Genomic DNA, 27,304 nt, shown 5'->3' with positions numbered 1-27,304 from the left:
ATTACCGGCCAGAATAGACATAGTATATAATGTGTTCTATGGCTACAACTGCCTCTAATATGGACACATTAACTATGAATGGGACATTGACATAGTGGACTTGACTCCAGTGGAGAAAAATATTGCAATCATCTTGTCAAGGGCGTCAAATCTTAAAACTCAATGACTAGATGCGACTGTATTTTAATGTCACAGTTAAATAAATACATAGCATCTTGGCTGCTTAGGATATATTGTAAATCCAGAATAAAAACTACCTACAATTAAAAAAAAAAAAAATCCAACAATCCAAAAATTAGCCTGGAGAGCTATAATCATCATATAATCATGTGCTACATTACTGGCATGTGGAATGTATTGTTCTCACAAAGATAGTTAGGGTTTTCTTTAGGTTACAGTTTGATTCCAAAGCTCCAGATATGTGTGCTCTTCGAGAATGAATACATGCCACACATTCCAAGGGGTCAGTGTGTCATCTACCCGAAGACTTTGCCAAGCAGGTTACTTGGCAAAGTCTTCACAGCTGAAGGCTCAATAACGCATCTTATGTCACTGTACAGTTCATTATTATTTATATGGAAAAAATGAATGAAAAAAAAGAGCAATATTACATCTGTTCCAATGAAAAATGCATATAACTAGCTGAAATAAGCAAAATATATGACCAGCAAGGGAATGTAGCACATATATTACAGCAACAAGTTTTTATGGTAGGTTGAATGATGAATTGACCGGCAGGTCAAGGGAAGGGCATAACACCGAAGTAATGAAATTCAGTGGAAAACTGAAGACCGAGTGTGGAGTACTTCTTTACAGGCTACTTCATGAAAAACAAAAGTCTAGTCGGATGTGTTGGGGACTGTTGGGCTGGTGTTTCAAAAAAAGAATTGATTCTACATCACTGTCTTCCATTAAAACAAAGTTGAGTTTGATGGCATGACTGACGTCAGTAAAAATCATTCGGCACTGTCACATGGCAATCATTTTTGAGAGGCACTCCCTTCACATGAAAGATTTATGATTTTGAACCCGGTATGCAGCCCAAGGATATAATGATACACCATACTGCACCAAGAAACACATTTCACTCATTTTGAATCCGTCAAGTACATGCCGATAATAGTAAGAGTGGACAATATCGAGGTAAGAAGAGAAGAAGGGTTATGGAGAACAGGGGAGTAAAACAACTCATAGACACAGTTTCAAAAAGTGAAAGGGCCAGGAAGAGAATGAAAGAGAAAAAGAGAAGAGACAGGCACACGGAGGCAAACAAAACTAGGTCAAGTCACATGACTGGGATCGACTGCAGGCAGGATTAAATATCCTACAGCATGTGGTCATTTACACAACAAATGTAGATTTCATTTTATAAATTATTTCTCTTCCATGGGGATGAGGCTCAGCATAACTAGTGTGATGCTTTACTGTATTCTGGTGGGAAGCAAGGCTTTTCAGTGAGCACAAAAACTGAGTATTAAAGACTAGAGTGAGCCATTCCCTCTGAGACGAGAAACAAAGCAAAAGCCTTAGATAGCATGAAAATGATCATAACAGGAGTGAGCACAGTTCCAGCGTGAGACAGCCTCATAATGGCAGGCTATAACAACCGGAACATACACTGTCCATTATACTACGTGATGGCGGAGGACGGGAAAATGTTAAAAGAGAAAAAAAACAGCGTCATTGGATGTTTCGGGTCTTATACACCGACAGCCAGCGTCATTCACTAAAACGGCTGTATTCCGATAAACTTAACCGATCGAATTTTAAATGTGATCATTTCAAATTAACCTCTGCGATGTTTTCATTTAAAATGTGGGCTCAGCTCTGCTGCGCATCTTATCAAAAACTTTCTCAACTAGTAGTCAGCCAACCACCAGGGGGCGAACACATGTTTTCGCTTTTATTAAGATGCCGAAATAGCAAGTGAGAGCACCCTGCAGCGGGATTCTTAAATCCCCTGGTGGAATGATGAGAGTGAGTCCTAGAGAATATCATTTCCAATTTGCGGAATTGAAGTAGCGAAGCTCAAAGTTATATGCATTTAACAGGACCCCAAATCCCCTAGCAGCGCCCTTGTATAAGACTAAGGGGCACTGAACGAGGTGTCTATCATGTCAGCTAAAGTGATGGCCATTCAATCCCCACAGCACAGTCAATGACATCTACAACAGTCCATTTGAGGATGGTGAGAGCATGTTTGTGTGTGAATGTGTGCGTCACTGGGTGACTGAGACATCGGAGAACTGAACAGAAATCTTTGAGTCCTTAATGCTCTATAAGTGAACAGCAGGTGGAGTGCCCCACCGGATTCAGGCCAATCAATATGATGTAATACCGCTGACTCACACAAAGCTCTTCACACCGACAGATTAGATTGGATTAGTTAGATAGATAGATAGATAGATAGATAGATAGATAGATAGATAGATAGATAGATAGATAGATAGATAGATAGATAGATAGATGGATAGATAATATCAAACCCCAAAAACAGTACATTCAGTCAACAGGTCAACAATCGGACACAAAGTGCATCTGCACTGTAGCAAAATTTTGCCTTACAAAGACTCAAATCTGATTCAAGTTCAGTGCATTCATTTCACTGTGGTGGAGTTCAAGTCAAGAGGTTAGTCCATTTTTGAGGTCATATTGTGGAGACTTCTTCCATTGAAATGTCACTGATGACATCACGGCGCATTTACCTGCAAATGCTGCAAGAGGCACTGAGCCATTGTAGCATAGGGCAGCTCTAAAAATACAAAAGATGCCTTGAGGGGTAAAAACTCTTAACTCAGATAACAATTACTGACCAAGAGAGACAAACTGTCAGATCCGTTTAGACCTCAACAATGGTGCACCACTCAAAATATAAGGTCCAAAACAACAAACCTAATTCAGATCAGAGAGATACACAGCTGGTCAAGTGGATGAGTAAGAGTGAGGTCACTTTGCTTAAGAGAGAGGCACACACAATAAACTGAAGGCACAGGGAAAATATTGCACATTGGTGCAGCGGCCACATCTGTGGACATTGTAGAAAAGACAACATGATTCAGTACATGGCCTGGCAACGAAAATACTCAATTGTTCATTGCTTTTGTTGCAGTTACGGCCATACTTCTGTCAAAAGGGGACTGTAGCACCTACGGTCATAGTCTGGTGTTTTGCTACTTAACATTTCACATTAGCTTAGTGGTTAGCATCGCTTCCCCACCTTTTCGTGTTTTCTCTTTTTGCCAGGTGTGTCTCATGAATAGCTACTCCTCATCCTCCTTTACTGGTCACGGTACTTGTCAGAACAGGCTATATAGGTACTATAGCTTATTAGCTGCCAGGGAAGTGAAGATTAGTGACATAGAAGAGCAGCTGCGCGTTATGGAAGGACAGTGTAGCCATACTAGCAACAAAGCCCCAGCTTGTAGCTGGATAAAGACAAATTAGCTTAGCATCTAGCATTACCCCAGTAGTTCTTGAGCAGCCAGGGAATCAGGGAGGATGGGTGATTGTTAAATATAGACGTGCGTACAGCTGGCAGCTCCTTCAAGCTCCGTGGTCAGATGTGCTTGAAGCCATTTTCATACTAACAACGTACAGATGTCGCTTTGCCTCGTGTTTCTTGCGTCAATTTGATGGTGGGATAAGAATGTAGCTGCTTCATTCGCGCCATGGCACAACAGAGAAGAAAAGGTCCAACTCCTTCTCCTCTGACAGAAAAAAAAGCTATAAACATCGCTAGTCAATCAAGTGGACGTGGTTGTGCTAAAACTTTGGCTAATGCTGTTGCTATCACAGTTCAACAGCGGTGGATCAATGCCCCCTACCAACCAGTGGGCAATACATCTCTCAGGGGGGACCCATCGTCAGTAAACGTCAGATCACTGGGAGACCATGAGACATCTCCTTTTGATCAGCAAACTCGCAACATTAGCATGTACCTCAGAGCGCTTCTGCTTTCCCTCTGAGTCAAAGCTACTTGCCCATCAGCAACACCAGGAACTCCTGAGGGGCTTCACCCAGGTAAGACAGGAGGTGCTCAGAGCATGTCGAAATCTTCATCACTAATGAACAGGCGGCGAGTGAAGAGAGAAGTGCTCCTGTGATCTCACTGCTGAGGAAAAACTCGAGCGTCACTGCGCCTCTCCTAGGTAGCACTATCGCCTCAGTCAAATAAAGTGATGATTTAGTCCAAAGGCCTCTTTGGTCCCTCTTGGGAGGTAACATCCCAAAGGCCCGTTATTATACAACCTTTTTATTCCATTACAAACTAATGCATGGTCCACAAAAGCAAAGGGACATTTTCACAACAGCCATTTCAACATGTGGCACAGGTGGTTCACACAGGTCCTAGGTTGAATCTAAGATCAGTGTGTGAATGGTTTCTCTGTAACCTGCAACTGACTAGCAATCAGGCCGGGGTGTCTTACCCAGAGCTGGAAAGGCACAACAGTAGGAAACAAATTAATTCATGTTTTCAACAGAAAACTGATACAGTAATACATGTTTTTCAGCAAATAGGTGAGGAAGGTGCTCACATTTAAAAGAAAATAGTGAACTGCAAAGAGGGTGGGGCAGGTGTCATTGTACATTGTCGTACTTGCTGGTGTGTGTGAGAAAGTTTTGTTTTGACAATGTTGTTGTCTAAACGTGGCGCTGAAAAAAATCTATTTTGACCTGATTGTTGTGTATATTGTTTAGAATTTACAAAACCTCAAATGTTTCACATTTCAAGTCTCGGTGAAATTACACCCAGACTTTATTTTTCATGCAATGGTTTAAAGTTTACTGTCAGTGGAAGGTGGGGAATTCTGCAAGTCTCCCCCCTCCATTTTTATGAGGGCTTGTGCTCGGCCCATGTCTGGAAAAGGTCTAAATTCACAGCCCGGTGCCACTTAATTAGTTGGGCCCTGCACTGAGAAAAGTTGGTCACATGGGTACAATTTGAGCCACTATAAAGTCTGCATCGGCTCAACATGCGTTTCAACGTGAATATTTACGTGCCTGCTGGATCAAGGTGCAAGACTTTGAAGATGCAGAAAACATTGGGGTGGGGGTTGCGGGGCTGAAAAGAAGGGGAAAACATAACTGAAATGTAAGGAGGGGACCCTTAAAATTCCAGGGAATTGTTCCAGATGTTGCACAAATATTGTGTTGAGGAAATCCAGATGTGTGTATCCCATTTATTCCCTCCTTCTGCTTGTTCCTCCAAATCCTTTCTTTCCTTTCACTCTTTTCTTTCAACAACACAATAACCCCTCCTTCGTTCATATCACTATTCTCTGATTTTAAGTCAAGACTTTAGTAGCTATCAGAGCAACTTCGCATTCACAAGGATCCTATAATAAAGGGCGACTCTCATACACAAAATGTGCGTGCACGCGTGCGTGCTTGTGTGTGTGCAGCTGATTTGGTGACTTGTATATTGCTCTTTAGAACAATTAACAATTATCTTGGATGTGATGTTGGCTGCGGTGAATCAATGAATTAAGTACCGAGGGAAGCTAAATAAAAACAGCATGCTTCTGACTTCCGTTCGCCTCGGCCTCTTTGCTGTCATGACTGTAGAGGCTGCTTCGCTCCCACGGAGCGTGACCCAGCCACAACCTCCTGACCTTGCCTCTTCCAGACAGCACACAAGATTCTCAGCTGCTCCACATACACAAGCACAACGTCACTACATGACAAGCTCTAGCACTTATATTACGGGCGGCATCCATATACATGTACAGTAGACCCCCCGCTATTTGCGGGGGATAGTGACCCCATACACACAAACAAACACACATATGTGTGTATGTATACTATATATATATATATATATATATATATATATATATATATATATATATATATATATATATATATATATATATATATATATATATACATATATATATATATATATATATATATAGGCGGCACGGTGGTCGACTGGTTAGCACGTCCGCCTCACAGTTCAGAGGTCGTGGGTTCGATCCCGGCTCCGGCCTCCCTGTGTGGAGTTTGCATGTTCTCCCCGTGCCTGCGTGGGTTTTCTCCGGGCACTCCGGTTTCCTCCCACATTCCAAAAACATGCATGGTAAGTTGATTGGATACTCTAAATTGCCCCTAGGTGTGATTGTGAGTGCGGTTGTTTGTCTCTGTGTGCCCTGCGATTGGCTGGCAACCAGTTCAGGGTGTCCCCCGCCTACTGCCCAAAGACAGCTGGGATAGGCTCCAGCACGCCCCGCGACCCTTGTGAGGAGAAGCGGTACAGATAATGGATGGATGGATATATATATATATATATATATATATATATATATATATATATATATATATATATATATAGAGAGAGAGAGAGAGAGAGAGAGAGAGAGAGAGAGAGAGAGAGAGAGAGAGAGAGAGAGAGAGAGAGAGAGCACTTTATACCAGCCAGTCCAGCTGTAAAGATACTCAAGCAACTTATTCTTACAAGTGTAAGAATGCTGTAAGTAACCATTGAACTTGTCTGAGCCGTTAGAGCGGGGGACAGTCAGCACTTTGGCATGCATCTCACAATGACAAAAGACAACTGCTAGCGCTTGGGCGCCGGCCTGTCTCTGTTGGCCAACCTTACCTGGTTGCTCCAATTTTTGGGGGATAGCAACACCTAACATCAATAAAGGTTTTCAACTTTTATGAGGCTAGTTTTATTATACATCCATCATACATCCAGAATGTACATCGTTATTCGGTTTTGCATCGCCGGTTGGGACAGCAAGTTCTCGTCCTTAAGGACTTGGCTTTGAACTAAAAGGTAGAATGTTACCAACTAAGAAATGGTGATGAAAATACAGCCTCAAAAGCAAGTCTATTATTATTATTATTATTATTATTATTATTATTATTATTATTATTATTATTATTATTATTATCATTATTACTATTATTATTGTTATTATTGTTGTTGTTATAACAAAAACCCATTGCCTCATGGAGGTAGCATATGATTTCATAAGTAAAGAATTGCTTTAAATGTTCATACCAAAAGTTAAATACTATTCAGAAGGCTCCACTTGCCGGTTTCATGTATCAAAAATGTTTTTTAAACATACAGAAAATACATTTCTGGTTTTGGAAAAGACAAAAAAAAAATCATAGTCACACAACAGTAAAAAATCTGTAATTTTCCAAAGAGTACAGATCAAAATAAAAATTATTTCACTTTGCAAAAAAAAAAAGCCCTCAAGGTGGAATGAAAGGTTTGTAGTCCATTCATCTCACAAAACCAAGTTGCAATGCTCGTAGTGTTTTTCTTGCCCCTCCCCATCCAGCATTAGCACCCTTCCACCTTCCTGCTGTTGAGAACATTCCTAAAACCAGACGTCCTTGGCAAGGTGTCTCACTATTGGTGACAAAGCCCTCCAGACCGCTGCTCGGACTGTGTGTCTATGTATGCCTGTGTACAAGATGTACAGGTGTGTGTAAAGTCTGAAGGGCTACACTCCGGGCGGATGTATTAACATGTTAGGCCTGCGGGCGTCAACAAACAGTTAATCAGTCTCTGCCTACTCCAAGCCACGGAACAGACCACATAGGGAACCTTGTTATTTCACAAAATGTACTTTTCTTGCTTGGCAATTAGTGAAATAAACTCTTGAAAACAAATACATCGTGTTTCAGCGATAACCGGCATGTCAATAGTAATATATTCCAGGTCCCTGGGTATCAACCTCATCAGTACTTTACACAGTTTAGTTGCTCCTCTAATGGATCTGCTGTTTATCATAATTGCAGTCATAACCTATAATCCCAAAGACTTGGGTGTTGTCCCATCATGGTATTGTGAGAAGTTGAAGAACACTTTGCAACGCACTCAAGTCATTAAAGCTTAAACCATCATAGGATATGGCAAACATACCATTAGAGATACCATTGAAACAGCTTCAACTTTCATCAATTGCCACCGGGCAACCTCAGAGGGAGGGGGAAACCTACAAAACCAAATGACCGTGAATTCCGACAAAGACTTCACGGAAAACAGCAGGCGGCAACATTCAGAGCCAGCTCATATTCTGTACATACAGTACAGATCCAGGTGAAACGAGATACTCACTGGGCTGAACAACAGAAAAGGCACTGGTGTGGAAACGTGAGCTCTGTGGCGAAAGATGGCTTGAAACATTTTCGCTCAACACAAAAGCGAGTAGAGCACAAGAAACAAGAACCCAGGTGATTTACACTCAAAACATACAAATGCAATGTGATCCTTTTCAGCTGTTGTGGTTACTCTAACTGCTGGAAATTGTTTTTTTTTTTTTTTGGAGCAGGTGTTAGCAAAGGTTGAATGGAAAAATCCCTCTTAAAAAAACATCACTTAAAACAACAAATAAAGCTTCAGAACAATCAAAAAGCCATGTTGTTAGGATAACAATAATTAAAGGGATCATCCGACCACAATGGGCTATTTTTTCACGAACAAGCTCAATTTATGCATTTTGTTTTAATCTGGAAAATTAGATTAGCTTGCATTTTCAATTTTATAAATTTGTTCTGGAAGAATTAGGAAATAACTAACGACCTTAAAGATCAACAAAAACGGGTGTATTTTGCTGCTTAACTCATATTCCACAAACACAACATTGATCAGAATGCCGCGTTTCAACTAGTGGGCCTGCATAGAACATATTCTTATAAAAACATTTCTGGATTGTCTTCCCTTTTAAAACTGCCAATGAGCAATATGGCCACGTGCCCCTCTCTTCCCTCCATGTCTTGGTGGGAGTCACGACAGGCACCAGAGACAATGTGTCAATTCCAAAATACACTACTGGGCCATTTTAGGTGGTGACTTAGAAATTTCAGCATCTAAAATGAGGTGGTGGCCCGGCCCAACACAGCGGCGCACTGACCCTGAGCCGCCAGGTTACCCGGCCACCGGACCAAACGTTAATGTCGGACCATGACGCTTGCCAATTAGTGCACTGCAGCACATCTCATATGTGTGAAGCGTACAGCAGACACAACACCGTTAATAAGAGCACAGGAGCATCTGTTTAATAAGAAATAGAACCAATAAAATAACCACAACATATCAAGCCACTTGATTTGGCATCCTTTTCGCAACAAAGTCCATGTGCTTATAACTTAATCACAAAACACAACATAGCCTGGAAACGGCAGTCATCTTCATGCATTAATGCAACGCGAGAGGAAGATTAGACAGTTGTTTTTATGATGGAAAATGTGCCAAGATGAAGAATGTGGAGGAGTGCAAGGAAGGAGGGCTTTCTGCCTCTGACAGCTACTGATTTTATGGTTTCTTGGCAGCATTTGAATGTCACAACACAACGAGATCATATTGTGCATTCTCTCGTTACTCTTCTTCCCCGCGTATGTTGTTTATGTCTCTTGTCACTTTTGCTCATCTTTGCGTAACTTGCTTATGGTGCAAGCGCAACAAGAGAGGAAAGCGCTGGCTCAAGAGGAGGGCAAGACGACCTTCCTCTCAATGCGAATTACGGGTGTGATCTGGTCAAATTCCCACAGAGACTACGCTTCCACTTCAAAAGAGTGGCTGTACGCACCCTGAATACTGACAGTGCAAGGAAGAGCCATTCAGACACTTAAGAGGACTAGAAATAAACCCTTAAACTCATCGTGCTGGGATGACTGGTGAGAGTGAAGCATCCACACAACGCAATAGCCAGAGTTGTTGGTACCCTTCCATTAAAGAGAGAGAAAACCCCACCATGGTCAGCTGAAATAACTTGAAACTGACAAACCTAGTAATAAATCAAAAACAATGATTGAGTATTGACTTAAGGAAATCTGACTTTTTTTTTTTAATAGTGATGTAACAGAATTATTCTTTAAAAAGTACTATGGAATTGTCCTGGACAAAAATGGTGGCGCTGCAATCAAATAACTTGTGTGACCCGCAATGAGACTTCTTCAACCGTCGACAGATATTTTGGCCCACAGCTCTTGAGCAATCCGCTAGGTTTGAAGACAGCATGTTTTAGCTGCTTCCACAGATTTTCAATGAAATTTTTGATCAGGAGCATTGAAGTCCACTTGAGAATAGTCAAATGCTCTGTTCGTTTCCATTATTGGATGTTTTTAGATGTGTCGTTTGTTGTTATTGTTATTACTGTATCGCGATACAGATGTAAATGATTCTGATTAATAATACGTTTTCCACTGCGGTGGCTTGTTATGCCAGCACAGTATGCTAACGTAGAGCAACATGACTAGTGAAATCTGTCATGACGTATTTGAGAAAGATTTCACACCGGGTGTTGTACTATACTACTGAGAGTTGTTAAAATGCTAACATGCTAATAGTTTGTATGCCAACATAGCAAGACAGCAACATGCTAATGCTACATTTCTTATGAGTATCGATACAATGCTAACACAATGATTATAAAAGTGCCAAGGCAGGCCAATTAAGGAATTTATATGTTCTCTTCTGAGGTGAACTGAAGACTTAAAATTGCTCATAGGTGTGAACGGTTGGTTATCAATCTGTAACCTGTACCCCGTTTGTCACCCAAACTCCGCTGAAATATGCTCCATCTACCCGTGACGCTAATGTGTCGAAAAATATTAATTGATTCAAGATGTATTGATAATCGTGAATACAAAAAGTAGCAATATGAAGCATAGTTGAAGCGTGAGGTGGTGAGAGATTCTGACGCCCAGTTGCTACAGAGTTCTTTGGATGCTTCATTTTTGTGTGTGTTCACAGAGCTAATGTGACTTGCCAGAAAGCTCTAGTTTTGTCACATCTGGACATTCTCCCAGGAGCGTTGTGGCTTGTCTATACAGTATATGCATTTTGGGAAATTCCAGCCTTGTCAGAGACCATTGGGATTTATTTTTTTTAACGGAAGGGACCCAACAATTTTGTCTGTGTGTGGACAAACGGTAAAATAAGCTTCAGTTGGGTAAAAAAAAAACAGAGTAGCAAGCGTGAGGTTTCATTCATTAAATTATCCTAAAGTAAGTTGCAACAAATATATAATTAAAGACTGAAATTGTTGATTGCTGCTTTAACATCAACCACCGCGACAGCATGGCGAGTTTAATGAAAAGACAACACATGCAATGCGCGGCAAATATAAATAAAGAGAAAGGCAAAGCAAACATCTGCACGTTACTGTCTTGAAACACTTTAAACAACAGGCCAAACGCCAAAGGCAAATTCCTGGAATGATAGAACAGATGGGGAGCAAAGGTCAAGGTTTGAGGTGCAAAGTTCACTGCAACCATTATCAATAAAGACCTCCTGTGAGCGCGTAGCTTTTTTTGCTCAAATAATGACTGAGCCTTTGAGTCATTCTGTGATTTCTCTATCGAGAGTACAGACAGCACGAGCCACAACAGAGTAAAATACGCACTGCGCTCAAGCTGACCAGTTATGGCATCTAATTGTAACCAATGTTTTACAGTGGTCAACACTCTTAGCAACAACAAACAAAACATTTACTAGCTTTTATTTTTAATTACTAAGCAACCATAGCTGTGATCATAAATAATGCATGACTCATTCTGTATTTCATTTGGATGATAAGTAAAGTGAAGAATGGGGAATTGAAGTAGGCACATTCTTTTTTTTGCACGGAATTGAAGGCCTCATGGGTGAAATTCGGGAGAGAGCTGTCACTTTAAGCCATTAAATCTTGCTATAAAGCCCCCCCCCCGCAGCCCCCCAATAAAAATGACAGCTGCAGCTCTGTTCTCTCAAAAGGGGGAGCAAAGGCATCACATCAGGAACACAAAACTGGACGGCAATAAAAGACAAACTTGGCCAAATGCTTTTGGCGCTGTAATTCCATGAGCCCTCTTCCAGCACCACACAAATACACACACACAAACACGCACACACACACACACCCGTCCCGGAAGACAGACACCCTCTCCCAGTATTACCTTTGTTCCTGAGTTACAACCAGAAAAGGAATGTGGCTCTCTGTCTCTCACACACACACACATCCCACTTTCTCATCAAAGACTATGAACTTCATTGGTTTTCGGGAGGGGAGGGTCACGTCTGCGTGTGTGTTTTTGTATACTACCGTACCTCATATCGCCCCCAAATAAAAAGCATTACATACAGTAGCTAATACTGTAGTGGGAAATTTGATTACAGACTAAAGCCCTCATTAGCAGGTGATAAAAGAAGTTTATGGGGAAGCAGGGACAGGCCAAAGCTACTGATTCGCTGCCATTTCGTAAGAAAGTGTTTTGTTTCGCACTCACAGAGGACAAGGCTGGTGGACTCAGGTATTGTGACAGTGGAGGTGACCTTGAGCCTTTTGGAGTCATTCAAATCCGGGTTAGCAACTCAAGAGTCATTTGTTGGTAAAATATCACAAATGTATATACCCGGTAGTAAAATGAAGTTTTCCGCTGTTTTTGTGACACCAGTTTTACATTGTAATGACCCCAAAAGATTAACGGGAGAGATCAGTTAATGAAATTGTCTTTTTCCATACACGAAACAAAGCAGTGTAATGTGAGCACGCACTATTGCTGTTGTAAAGGTTGAAATGCAATAATTTACTCTACATCCCTAAGAATTTGTGAGTGTGCTACTTTCTACCTATATATTTTTTTTAATTTAAATAAAATACACAGTAACTTTTGTGCAATATTAAGAGAAATGAATGACACAATGACAATTGAAACCAGAGGACGTATACACCACTGTGTAATCGAGCAGCATTTTTTTTAATCTTGTCTTATCCATTCACAGTTCCATTGATGATTCTTAAAGAGCCTTTCACGCAAGCCTCATATCATTCAAACAAAAAGACTCTGCGATCAGTCATTTATTACGGCTTTACAGCTTAATGTTAAATTTGTGAAGCGCATGGATTGAGTTGATCAATAGGAGTTGAAAAAGAAAAATAGAAAAGAAAAATCGGGAAAAAAAATCGGTAATCCATTTTTCTGTGAGAAAAATCTGAGATTTCATTTTCTGGCAAAATCGCCCAGCCCGACTAACAACTGATCGACATTTGTGAACTTGCCATTTAATGCCGCGTGACAGATAATAACACTGAATGAGTGTCTAATCAATACTTCCAAGGACTTGGAAGATAGCAGCGTCCTTGAAGTGGCCAATTAACAAATCGTACCCACCAAGTGGACCTTTGATGGACCAAGTTAAAATAGAAATAGTGATATTAGGACAGGCAGATAGTAGTACCAGGAAGCTGCTGATACAGCACGTGATGTGTCTTGAGGGAAAATATGAGAACCATCACTTTAATAATTGCTCTCTACTGTACAATGAGCTTTACATCAACCACAGCTTGCTTTTGTACTGTACTTATATATGCGGACAGGCATACAGATGGACTACTTTGATAAATTGAAATTCCTCTCCCGTGTGTGTGGACACACAATACAGCACACCTACAATAAAGCACACAAGAGGTTGGGGCATAAAGTGCTTCTACGAAGGGGGTGGGGGGCAGTTTCAGCAAACTGTAACCGAAGAAGGCCGCCCCGAGTCCCACAAGCCCCGTGAATGTCCGCGATGCGTACAGGCGGCTGATGATACGTGTCGAGGTGTAACATGATGCTCTCATGAAAGAGTCAAGACAAAATAACAGGGCTGGCCTGCTACGGCGTAGTGCTGCATCACCTCTACAGGGGACAAGGGTCACTTTGACAAGCATACAGTAGCATACTGCTTTAATGATTTACAATGAAATGCATGCAAGTGTGACAACAAATACACTGAAGCAAGACTTCATGTAACTACAAGTTCAGAAGTGGACTTCATTTTTTTTTCAGAAAATTCAACTCTGTCCTTTTGCGGCTGGCAACGACAGTAGAAATCATCAAGAAGCCTTTTTAAGCATTCGTGTGCAATTTTAAAATGAACTATTCTATTCTTTTTTTTACTAGGATTTCATGAAATACAATTACATTGCAAAATGAAAACAATCTTATATTCGACCATATTTATTGTATTTTAGGGACAATGCAGTCAAACATAGTTAGAAGCTTGCAGCTGATGTGATGCATATAGAGTTTATAGCTAGTGCTAATTCTCAACTCCAGTCCCCAGTTGGGCTCTCCCATTGCGGTACAATATAAAATGCAAAATATGCATCAATTAAAAAGACCATACCACAGAACTCAATCATCAATACACCAATATCCCTTTTTTCACTTTAAATAACATACAATTTCTGCTCCCAAGTGTGAAGCAACGTGTCGCACTAGAAATAAACATAGTTCAAATTCTCATGTAGTTATAAGATGTCGTGTGTAAACATTTTTGAAATACACTACACTATCGGATTATTTATAAGAAATCACACAAGCGCCGCATCAAACTAAGCGTCGTGTTACGTAACTAACTCAGAGCCCAAAATTAAACGCGTACTCCGCCTCCATTGAGTTCCACTCAAAAGTCTGCGTACACTTTTGTGTTCGAATAGTAAGCAAATGCAAAGCTTTGATATAAATCATAATTCCTGCCATATTAGCGATTAACAAGTACGGGTGTGAAGAGGTTTTGGGAGGTAAACTTCAAACAAGAAGCGCACGCGAGGAGCGCGCACATCGCGAGCGAGTCTGTCACTCAAAGCGGAATGTCATCAGCTCCGAGAGCGACTCCGTGTGTCTTTTGAAGCCCCACAGAAGCCACATTTCACAATTCCAAAAGGGGGGGAAAAGACAACGGTCATGCTCTAGTTCAAGGCGTGTGGCAACTCGCTGTCAAAAACTGAGAGAGAAAAAACAGCGAAGCAAGGAAAAGACGCCATGAGGACAACATTTCAAGCTAACATCGCGCCACTGCAGAATTTAAAAAAAAAAAAAAAAACAGTAACGAGGAATGTACAAACTCACCCAATGACAAGAACGGTTTGGTTTCCATCTCTGACTGGTCGGGTCGGTTAGCTCATGCCAGCTGAGACGATCGCGTTCGGGACTTTTTCCACCGGCGGCTCGAAGACACCAAACCAGGTGTTGTTGTTGCTAGTGGCACTGCTGCTCTCTCTCTCTCTCTCTTTCTCTCTCTGTCTCTCTCTCTCTCTCTTCGAGTAGCCTTTGGAGCGCTTTAAAAGTGCCAAGTCGATGTAAAATAGTCTCGCCTTTCTACCTCTACTTGCTCACTCAGCTGCTGTACTCCTCTCGTCTCGGCTCGCGTGCTCTCTCCTCTACACAAGTCCAACTACTGGCGCTGCACTGCAAAGGGACCCACGCAGGGGGGACTCCTACACACCCGCATCACGCTGCAGCGACGCCATGCATCCAAACCTTTGCATGAACCCTAACATCAACAACACTCCTAAAAGAGAGCGCGAGAGCGACAGCATAGGGAAAATGCGTTTTAGTCTTGATATTAAACAGATTCCACGGCAGTTTACAGTTTCCCCAAACAATGCACAGCCCCTTTCAGCACCCCAGCGGCTACTTCTTCTTCTCGCTGCCTATCTGCTGTTATTTTAACCTGGTCACATCTGTTGAATTGAAGTTGTGGGCTCACTGCATACAAGTTGAGATTGTCTAGCATGCTCACCGCTGAAGCAATTAGCCTATATCTGTGGAGAAGCTACCAGCATTAAATGAATAAACAAACATGCCATGCGGTGAGGATTTCATGGAATCATAACCGGTATTTGTTCTGCTTATCGAATTTGAGCCCTCGTTTTGGAGCTACATCTATTTTTTTTTTCCAACCATTTCACTTTATGTTGAGCAATGTGGTGCGCCTGTCTGTCTTCATCAAAATGTTCTGGTTCGAATTGCTCAAATCTGCCTGGGAGAGGTTCACACCAGGGGCGTGCAGAGGGCGGGGCCTAAAGGGAGGCAGCCCGGGGCATCCACCTGGGAGGCACATGGAAATGGGACCTCAGATTCAGGTGGAGCAGTGTGGTTTCACACTCAGTGCTTGGTGGACTTGAAGAAGGTGTTTAACCAGGTCCATCAGGGAGTCCGGTGGGAGGTTCTCTGAGACTTTAATCCAATAGTGAACTTGTGCGATGATACAGTTTCTCAGGCAAAATCAAGAAAAGAATTGTAGAGTGGAGTCAAATCGTCATGAGCTACGGTACCCACATTCGAGCATTTTTCAGTTCATGTGAATAAATGTAAATATTCATTTGTGTTCATTGTCTAAAGCTATCACACTTTTTGATCCATTTCCTCGATTTGGACTCGATTGTCCAGTGTTCCCAATTCATTTGCTTTTATAGACATAAAAGCTACTACGTAAAAGGATTTTGAGCTTTATTCACTTTTATGACACACTGCTATTATTTTACACACAACCGCTGTTGTGACATCACCAATAAAGTCAAAATACTTTGTCTGTAGATGCTCACTGAGCTAAAGTTTCACAAGATTTGCTTGAGTCTTGAGAGATTTGAGGTCTTGCTTAGAATCCTGCATGATGGTGGTTTAATCTCTGACAATTAGTGTGACTTCCTTATTGGTCAATTATCCATTCTGGGATTTCAAATTTGTAGGTCCAGGTGAACTTAATCAGGCTATTCATTCTTTTTTTTTTTTTTTTTTAACTCAAGGAAATCCACTCACGTTCGCTTCATTAACTCGCTGATCTGCTAACATAGCACAAATATCTATGAATTTATTCGAGATGCAAAAAAGTTTGTGCCCGTGCGCACAGCCCCCGCCCCTCGGCTAAACCCTCCACAAGCAGCATCACGTTCGGTTTGCATAAATCTTACTGCATTACGGCACTGTTAACTCTCCACCACTTCACTCTCATTGTCGTGGTTGCTCTATCTGTTCAGACCGTGACAGTTTTCTTCCAAATTCAAACACCATCCATCTTGGCAGCACCTCCTGCCACGCAGACGATCGAAACATGTCACTTATTTGACTCCGATTGAAGCAGAGGATTACAATTTGGAAACCACTATAAAGCCGCCTCTGCTGTGCATGCAGAAGCAATGCAGGGTGTGCACAGCCGTCCGCCAGCTCCTTATGATGAGCACGCTGCTGTTAAGCACGAGAAGGTGCTCACCATGTTTGCACTGAGGCATGATCCATAATTCATGCAATGCATGGCGCATCAAAGATCAAAAGGAGGTTGTTTTAAAAAAAAAAAAAAAAAAAAAAGTGGAACATTTAAACCTGACACTCATTCAGTGGAGTGTAATTTGTATGGCGCTAAAATGACTTCTGGAATCTTTTGTGTGGCCAATTTCCTTCATCTATCTTGAGAATTCGTCATCATAAAGGTGGTGCTACGTTTTTGCAATGTGATGTTAAGTGACACAAATGCTCATTAGAGCCGGTTGGGAGGGGGCAAGAGCTGAATTTGTCCTCAGTTCAAGGGGGGGGGGGGGGCTTTGTACGGCCTCAGGCCTCTCCAGTCTGTAATAGAAGACAGACGCAACAATCTTTTTCAAACCTTGCTCAGGCCAGGTTCTCTCATCTGTCCTTTAGAGCGAGCTATTTAATCCTCATCATGCATGATGATTAATAGCACCCTGACCCTTCACCTCTGTCCATAAATTCTCCGGAGGCTGTTTTGGCTCTCTTAACACCCCGCATCTCTTTTAACCACGGTCTCCTTTCTATATTTAACTCTTATTGCATTTTGTCTTTGCACTGTTTCCTCTCTTCCTCTCTCCTTTGCTGTCTTATTTCTCCACTTTAAGCAATGGCTTTGGGCCTCAGGGGACGAGAGACCACCACTGTTACGGTTAACTCTGCTATGGTTGCTTTGACAGCCACCCTCCTCCTCTTTCTCCCTCTCTTAAAGTGGGTGATAAATGAGACAAGGGCCTTTTGGTCTTTGTACTTTGACCATTCACGACAAGCTCATCCGTAAAAGTGATTATGGCCGTTTTGGTGGCAATGACAATGGTTTCCAATCCAGAGGAATGTACGGCAAAACACACAAGGGACTTGAAAGGCTACAACTAATGTCTTGATTGTCATTCTAAAGTATTGCCTTTTGGAAGTCATAATAATAATATTTTTTTTCAAGTGTACACTTGCAGAGAAAAGGCTCAGTGTTACTCTCTCGCTAAGTTGACAAATGACTTCTGTCCTGGACAGGATTGTGAGTGAAATGAAAATGTGAAAAGCGGAACATACGAGCATGTGAGATCATGAGGTGTTCAGCATAGTCCGTCCCGAGGGAAAGTCTCGATCGTCACAGCGTTGGGTTCACATTCCTTAACCCCTGGGTCAGGGCTTTGTCTGAGGATAGCACTGAGGCAACTTCCCCTGCGGAAATCAACAAGAGCTGACACACTGGACACTGGAGACGCACACAGAGGCAGGAAGAGGCACCATGACGGGCACAAACAGAAGCACATGTGTTGCAGTTTCAAGCAAAACCTGATGGCTTCAACTCACATTGGACCGATAGTTAAAATAAGATACTGTTCCGTCAAACTACAGCCAGATAAGGACCTTTTTTCTTTATTGTTTTTTGTTATTTATTTATTTATTTTTTTAAAGCACTGCGTTTCCCTGAATGATCAGATCCCATTCCACCGTGGGTCGTTATCAATATTGAACATTACATCAGTGGTATCAGCAGCGCGTGCTGGCTTTTGAGCGGCCTCATAGACAGGCGAGACTCCCTCAATGGGAACATCTAAAAGCAGAGACATGCATCATTCTTTAATATCGTATTAAAGTGGAATTGGCTACATTCAAAGAGACAGTGCAATAAATCTGATCAGCACTTGGCAGAAGCTGGTTTTATAGCAAAGGGGAGAATCACCATCCCCGCAGAGCATATTTTTGCTCACAAGTGAGTCCAGTATTATTGCATCATGATGGAATTGCTGATGCCAACAGACTGGGGTGGTGAATTATTTGTGTTGAAAGAGTCGAAAGTGTTGTCAAACATTTCTTTTTTGGGTGGTGGCAAATGAGTGACGGGGGAGTTATGGAAAATCCTGTCATCAGATCGAGACATAAAACCCGAGCAACCGAAATCTCTGTATTTTTAAACAATAAACCGCTGAAGGAATTTGAATTCCATTAAAGTAGTGCTGTGACTCCTATCGTAAAATTCATGCATCAAAGTAGAAGAACACTTCACCTTGGGGGTGTCCTCTCCTCATTTTCAAATCCATCAAAAGTGAAAGTTCATTTTTAAGCAAACTCTTTTTGCTATGGTTGTGGAAAAATGTGTTGAACTATAATGAACTCATAAACCGCAGGCCAACTCGAAGGTTGAACAATGAACAAAAGTGACATTTTTCCATCAGTCGTGAGCAAGACCCCAAGATACGTACTTGAACTCCTCCACTTGGACCTGATCCCCGACCTGGAGAGAGCATTTTCCGACTGAGGACCATAGTTTCAAATTTGGAGGGGTCGATCGTCATCCAAATTCACGCACGTCTATGAACTGTTCCGGTCAGAGTTGGTGATCTGGCTTGCATGAAGCCAACAGAACCACGTAAAAACATATTTTAACATTTATTAGAATCTCGTAATACTGATTCATATGTGAGGTGGGTTCCTAAAAATGACATCCTTTCCTGTCACGTAAAATAGATCAGTGAGGGAGTGCGACACTGTTGGACTTCAGATGGGTAAACATTCCCCACTGAGGCCAGAGATCTTGTGTACACACGCGGCACTGGACACGTTTTAGCAAAGGGGCTCATAGCCACAGCAAGGATGCGTGGATAAACCAGTCCAGAGTCCATGCGGGCACAACCGTCCAAGTGTGACAGGGGAATCATAATCGATGGCAAACACGCCAGTACGAGTGAAGCCGAAGATGCGGCGCTTGGGTGATTGTCGGCTCCACTTTCATGCACACAATCATGCTCTTGCTGACATGCGCGGGATGCGCGTTAAGCCATCCCCCTGATTACCTGTGAAGGAAATGGACTTAATGGTGCTTGAAAGAGACAGAAAGAGCCATTTGCACTGAGAGAGGATCATTAGAATGAAGAGGAGTCAGATGACAACCTCTTTTTGTGCTTTTCTCACTTGTGTGGAGTGACAGTCGTGCACACGACTGAGATTGCGGTTGATAAAAAAATAATAGATTAACAACAAAAAAAGGCCGGTTCAGATATCAGTGCATCTAAATCCAAATTAAGACAGAGAGTCCAAACAAGACAAACCAATTTTTTAGATGATCCTTCTGTATGTTCCCAAGATTTAAATGCTCTTAAAAACAAACAACTAACAAAAAAAGCCACTAGTTTAAGTGAAACTCAACTCTACATGTTCATGTACTAGTATTGTTTTACTCCAAATAACAACAATGTCTGTTTTGTCTAATCTCAGTCACATCATCCCCTTATCAAACAAAAAAACTCTTGAAATGGATTCCAAACTTTCAGCTCTGTCTCGTCACCGGCCCACTGTTAAACCGCCCTTCCTTCACACATGAACTGCAAGCATAAGGCTGGACGTGTTTGTGTGTGTCTGAGCCACACTCGCAATGTGATTTACAAGCCTTCTCACACTCTCCCCTCTGTCTGTCTGCTGGTCAACTGCCATGGTGAAGGCGGATACAATAGCTGACTACTAAGCGTCATAAATCTGGACGCTTCCTACCACTGTCTCCTACTTCAAGGGGAAGCCTGTCCTGTTGCAAATGTGATTAACCCTCTTCCTCTCGGTCTACAACCCCCCGCACACACCCTTCTACCGCTATCCTTTCCCTCAAAAACAAACCTGCTCCAGGGTATAAACAGTTTCCTGCTCACCACAGAGGTGGGCAAGTCTCAAGATTCCATTGTTCCCTTATTGAAAACAGATAAAACACAAATGAATGATCTCAGACAGTGAGCATGTAACAATAATATGTTAATAATTTATCAAAGTTGGAAAAAAAATGTAGACATGATGTGGAATATAGTAAAAGCACGTAATATGTGAATCTTAAGTGGGCATGTAAAAGTCTTCAAGCTTTCACAGAGGTTCATCTTCCCAGCCCACTGAAAAAGTTTGCAAAGTTTTTCCAAACATTTTCAATCACAAAGGACCAAAAGATGAGAGCAGTGATGGTCTACGCATGCTAATATGTGGCAGTATGTAGAAACTAGTTTTGTGCAGAGCTGTGAATGCAAAATGGTGCCAATGTGTGTTTGCCGTGTTGTTGGACTACTGTCGTCGATTGCAACAATTACACACAGTCCAAACTGATTGTGATTGATTTTTGTCATGTTGGCCCTTCAACCATTTAAATTCTCATGGCACTGAATCGACTGAAACTGAAGAGTGCAGTCAAAAAAATATTTTCTTATGCCTAAGTTTTTGTATGTTTTTTTCCAAGACTCATTTCATTTACAGGAAGTAGCACACACCAGTGTAGCAAGACAAGACAGACAAAGACAGGCAGGAACAAGGCAAGAATTTAAGCTGTAGAGTGACTTGGGCTACATGCATTTTTTTCCCCACCCCCAAACACGAGAGTCCTCGTATCCATACATAGAGCAGTTGTGGCCTCAAACACGTATGCAGCACCAATTCTGGGGCCGACCAGTGGGATACTGATTTATTGGGCTTGTGGTGCTTCTTAAGAGATGTCTGCAGATGAGAAACAGTTGACAGGCTGAGCAGTCTGGAAAATACCATGCAACTGATGACTGATGATCAAACTATTTGAAGGGTGACGGATAAGATAGATGGATAATAAAAATGTCATTTCTTTAGGTACATGTTAAGTATCGCAATAATATCGATATTGCTAGAGTCATCATCCATATTGCGTATCATATTTTTCCAATATCGTGCAGGCCCACTCATGATGGACCGTTTCCACTTTAAAGTCCTGATGCCATTCAAAATGTTAAAATAGAGTGGAAGACAGATCTCTCCCATGCCGCAGTACCCCCCCCCCCCCCCCCCCCCCCACACACACACACACGTATGTCTGAAATCTTGATGAGGTCATTATTATTACAGTAATATCAACAATGAACTCCTTGCGCAACACCTGTTTGGTGCAGCCTCTGGGACCTATTCAGCAGGCAGTTGGCTTGTTTTATTTATGTTTTTCTGTTGCGGAAGAAAATAAATAAATGACTGAGCAGCACTCTTTATGCAAATCTCATTTCACATGGATCTTATGTCCTGCCACGCTTGCTTGACAGCCCACAGCTCCAATTGCGGTACAAATGACAGTGCAGAAGCTTAATATGAGCGATTTTCTCTGTAATAATAATGCGATTGAGCACAGTTTGTGAGGAGTACAAAAGGGCACATGAATGAGAGAGGGTTTGAGTTAAAGTGCAGACAATCAGAGACTTACTGGGCCAGCCCCCTTCTACCTCGGATTACATGGCAGGCACAGCACATCTTTACTGGTGGAGCACACTCAGCAGAGTGTCAACGTGAATGCGTCAAACTGTGTGTGGAAATTTGCTATTGCTTGGTCGTGTGCATATACGTCAACATGTGGTGTTCATTTTAAAATTTGCCATGACTCTAGTTGTTATCGTAGTTTGCTTTCATCGACATTGTGCTAAGCAATGTTTTGTATCAGGGCTGCTTGAAGAATTTCTGTCGCTGCCTGTAAAAATGTAACTTATTACCCAACAACAGCATCACATAACTGTTACCCTATATTATCATTCATTGTTTAGAAATAAGACCAATCCCACACCCTTGGGACTTGTCCCATTTTTAATTAGATGACATATTTGCATGAAAGTTTGAGTCGTGTGGGCGGAGAGCTCAGTGGAATAAACCATGACCGGTTTTGATGGAGGAGACAGTTTTTCAGTTGCTGATTGCAGTCGCCGCATGACAGCACATAAATACTATTGAGCAGTTGTCGGGGTGGAAAATTTTTCAAAGTTTAAGGGCAAAATAAAGGATGACACCTTACAATCTTTACAGTAGATGAGGAGAGCTTGGAGCATACTTGTGGCAGATGTAGCACCTTCATTGAAATTCCAATGTCATGTAATTGGCTGCTAGAAATGGTCCAGTTGAGGCCAGTCAAGAATAGAGGATGAACATTCAAATAGTCCCGTAGGGTGAGATTTTTAGCACGAATGAAGCTGCTGTATACTACACATAGAATTGATATACACACAGTACATATGAAAAACATACACACACACCCGTTTATATGCCAGGTTTGTGCAAAAAAAATAAAATAAATAATAATAATAATAACTGTGATGTTTAGGTTCAACCAATCACATTCAAACTCATGTTAAATGGAAACCAGCACATATCTGCCACTAATTAATGCGCCTCTTACTAATCCCAAATAAATGTCAGATGTTCTAGTAGTGTTCTCATTGTTTAAAGGTATCAGTCAGTAGAAGGGTACAAAAGAGAATCCAAGACATTAAATACACACCAAAACACAGTGAAGGCAAGTGGAGAAAATATGGCCCGACCGGGACATTATCAAGAATTCGTCAGCAAAAATGTATGAAAAGACAAGAACAAAACTGGTCGGGGTTTACAGCAACACTGAAGGAACTGCAGGAATGTCTGGCAAGTACTGTCTGTTTAATACGTGTGACAACAATCTCCCATCTTCTTCGTATGACTGGATTATGGGGTGAAGTGGCAAAACAGAATTCCCCTCATGGTGTTGTACAAATTGTAAGACGTCATTGGTTGAAAACGTTTTGAAATGACGTCTTCATTTCATATTTTTGAGATCACAAAAACCTTACATTTGAACAGGCGTGTATAGACTACTAATAGCCACTGTGCGTCAACACGACGCCAGAATTAGGGAGCCAATGACCTGAAACTCTGATCTCCAAACCAACCAATGCAGACTGTACGCCCCCTTCACCAGAATGTGCTTCTTGCCAATTAAGCGAAGAATGCACAGCTCTCTGGTACATTGTATAAGACGGTATAATTTACAGGTTGATATTTCAAATCCCTTTTGATTCCAAAGCTTTTGATTCTGTCTAATCATCAAAGTGTATCTAATTCGCTGTTAGTGAACGGTGCATTAAATGAACATCAAAAAAGTGCCTGAGTCTCGCGTCTGTGACAATCCTGGCAAAACGTCAACATCAAAGTGTATTCAGCCGTCACACGTGGGCTTGTTGGACAGTTACCTACACTGTGACAGAGCCGCTGTCATTTACATAGCATGGAGGCACATTCAAAAGGCAGACCTATCAAAACACTTCCAGGGATCCCCCCCCCCCCCCCCTCCTCATTTCATGTCTGACATTCCAACAATCGTCCCGACTCCAAAGCAACAACCGCCAGATCAGTGCATCACTTCTGGATATCCCATTCGACTTCATTGGGATCACGGACCCCCCCTCAGTCAGGAATCAAATATTTTATCTGTGCGCTCAGGAATGGCCAGTCGGCTAACTCCATTGTACAACGGGGTCAGGGGCAGGTCAGCGCCCAGGATTCCCAAGAAAGAAAAGCCTCTGTCCTGGCTCTACCCTTCTGTCACGCACCTCACCCCGCTCCCAGGCCTCTCCTCATCTCTGTCCACTCTGCACCCTGCCCCCTCAAGATCGGAGACACTCTGGAGGTCAGCGGCCCATTTACGAAGACACTTGGCTCTCCACAGGGGGTGAGATATCCTTTACAAGAGGCCCTGTCATCTGGACAGTGACTAATGAAGTCGCCTCGGTGACAAGTACAGATGAGCAGCCCTAGGCTGCTTTGGGTTGCATTGCCTCACTGCTAATGACACCAACTGTGGCTCTGACTGTCCGACTCCTGCCTCAGCAACTTTTCAAAGTGGACGTCTCATCACGTTATAAGTCTCAAACACGTGGGCCTTTGTTTTTGTTTTTTTTGTGTTAAATAAAGCTGAGGGCCAAGCAGTCATTGGAGTGGAGTTCTTGTTATATATATATATATATATATATATATATATATATATATAACAAGCCAGCGATATTTTAAAACCATCTTCAACAGCTGTGAAAGTGGCAGTCTCCTTTGCCACTTTTGAAAGCGGGCTTTGCGCTTTAGGTAACGCCGATGGTCTCCCCATGGAATATTTGGGAGAGCACAACAAGTGCAAAATGAAGCTTGAAGTGATGGAATTGGATGTGCTAGTGGAAAAGGCAAACAAGCAAATAACTGAGTTACAGGAAATAAATCAACCGCTGCAATCATTTTGGTGAAGCCAACAACCGCATCAAAGCCATGCGTTGTTTGATTTAACTTGTCCCCAGTGCATTGCACTTGGATGTTCTGTAGCGTTTAAAACATGACAAAGCACACCTGGACAACTGCTTAGGAAGAGACTGGTACCAATTATTACAGTGTGCTGAAATGACCTAGCCACACGGAAAAACAGATTTGAAAGCAATTGTGTGTTTGACAACATACCGTGACTCCTTCTACGACTGCAGCTCCAAGTCAGGAAAATAATCAAACGTAATCGTAGGTTGTAGCTGTTGTTTTTGTTTTTTTTACTCTACACATGCAGGAGAGGGGACGGGGCGGCACTGCCACCCTTGCCTGCCTGCCCTGGCCGCACATCCCTGAAAGAAATTGCTTCATGACCTTTAAATAGTCTCACCCCAACATCATTTCCCTTCAGATTCACTCTGTAACCAGGAAATATGCTGCAGAAGACAAACGCTCTGTCACAGGTTCTCAGTGAACAAGTCACAATCGAACCATCTGCGCACACTTTGACGTAAATATTTCAACAGTTATGGACGAACCGTTCCATCGTTCCTGAGTCTCATACCCCAGTTGTTTTTTTTCTCCATAACATGATTTATCAGGCGTGGGATTTAGTCTTATATATTTTTTTTTTATCTCTTCATGGCTTTAGTGTCGGGGGTTTTGTTCTTTAATGTGCATATTTCTAAATATATCTAGTTTCCTAGAGAGGCAAAGAAAAAGAGCACACTTATTCTCCCATTCCTCCCCCACCCCAACCTGAAGCGCTTATAGCTCAACACCAAGGATGAGAGAGAATATTTAATTCAGAAAGATAAAAAGAAAAAAAAAAAAAGACCCTGAATTGAGTATGCATCCAGGGAGGCCACAACATGCTTCTTTTACTCTAGTGCTCACCTACTGTGTACACAGACAGTATTGTTTTTCTTGTTTTAATCATTCATTTGGAAAGAATAAAATTAGAAATGGCAAAGCTTCTCTTAAAATTATTATTGAAATGTAGTTTTTTTTTTTTTTTGCTGTACTTACATGCATAATGTAACGCCTCATTGGTTCGGTGCGTACAAGATGTTAATTAGTGTGAAGATTCTTAAATACATAATATAGCCTCTATACCAGGGGTGTCAAACTCCAGTCCTCAAGAGCCCCTCTCCAGCCTGTTTGTGTCCCCCCCTCCAACACGCCTAATTCCAATGGTCAGCTCATCAGCAAGCTTTGCAGAAGACTGATAACGATGCTGATCATTTGAATCAGGTGTGTTGGAAGAGGAAGGAGATATAAAACAGGCTGGGTAGGGGCCCTGACTTGGGCAATCCATTCATAATACAATTTTATTTATATAGCGCCTTTCATAACAGCTAGTGCTGTAACAAAGCACTTTACAAACAATACAATAAATAGAGCAAAAACAATAAAAGGCTGTGATACAGGTATTAATAAATATAGACATAAATAATATATACATACAAACAAAATATGAATTATGAAGCCAATAAATTGACATAAAATAAATACAATAAAAATACATTGAAAATTGCCTCGTTTTAATGGAAATAGAAGACAGCCTTGTCCCCCATCCTCACCCCCATTAGGATTCACTCCTCGACCGCAATGCATGGCCTTTGTTTTTATTTCATAAAAGAATGGTGGCACACAGAAAAGAAGCTTAACTGCAATACAGAAGAGCAAAATTGTATGCGTAGAGACGTGGAGAAAAAATAATCATATTATCCACCCTCGAATTGAGCACAGAACTGAACTGAACTGAACAGAAACTGACCCCCCGCCCCTCCGCATCGCTCTGGATACGGTCTCATACGGTTCAACGTGGAGGTGAAAAGAGAATGGACCCAATGGGATTGCTTGACGTAAATTTCTGTATATTTTCTCCCTTTGTATGTTAATGCAGAGCCTGCTCATCGTTCACAAGTGCCGGTACTGGACTGACTTCTTATGAGCAAGAGCAGAGCAGAGTGATTTTTTCCATCCAGGTTTCTGCAAACTGACGCCACCAAGAATCACACCTCCAACATATGGAAAATCCCTTAAAAGTATGACAGAAGTCATAAAATTGACCGTGAAAACCAGTGCCAATGAATAAAGCACAGACAAGGCACTGTCTGCAGAGGTACAGGCGCCTAGTAAAAACCTTATGCCACAGTCAGTGCAGTATGCAAAGGGGCCTCCCTGGAAAGGGTGTCTTTTACTCCCCCCAATTGGCCTCATGAAAATAGATCATTTTTCAAGTAAAGAGAAAAGAAAA

At 41.9% G+C, this 27,304-nt stretch overlaps 1 protein-coding gene across 2 annotated transcripts in view; it reads right to left on the bottom strand.

The window, feature by feature from the left end:
* rxraa (retinoid X receptor, alpha a) overlaps nucleotides 1-15,698 on the bottom strand; it is an 88,826-nt gene extending 73,128 nt beyond the window's left edge. For both annotated transcript variants that reach the window (XM_086053456.1, XM_086053457.1), the window contains exon 1: nucleotides 14,839-15,698. In XM_086053456.1, the coding sequence (XP_085909582.1) occupies nucleotides 14,839-14,866 (28 nt within the window). In that variant the 5' untranslated portion in view covers nucleotides 14,867-15,698. The remainder of the gene's footprint in view (nucleotides 1-14,838) is intronic.
* Nucleotides 15,699-27,304: the final 11,606 nt, after the last annotated feature.

The sequence above is a fragment of the Filicampus tigris genome, chromosome 15 (genome assembly GCF_054856515.1).
Source record: "Filicampus tigris isolate MCC_2025a chromosome 15, RoL_Ftig_1.0, whole genome shotgun sequence".
Lineage (NCBI taxonomy): Eukaryota > Metazoa > Chordata > Actinopteri > Syngnathiformes > Syngnathidae > Filicampus > Filicampus tigris.
Note: the sequence above shows the minus strand (reverse complement) of the source record. Positions and strands in the feature narration are given on the sequence as shown.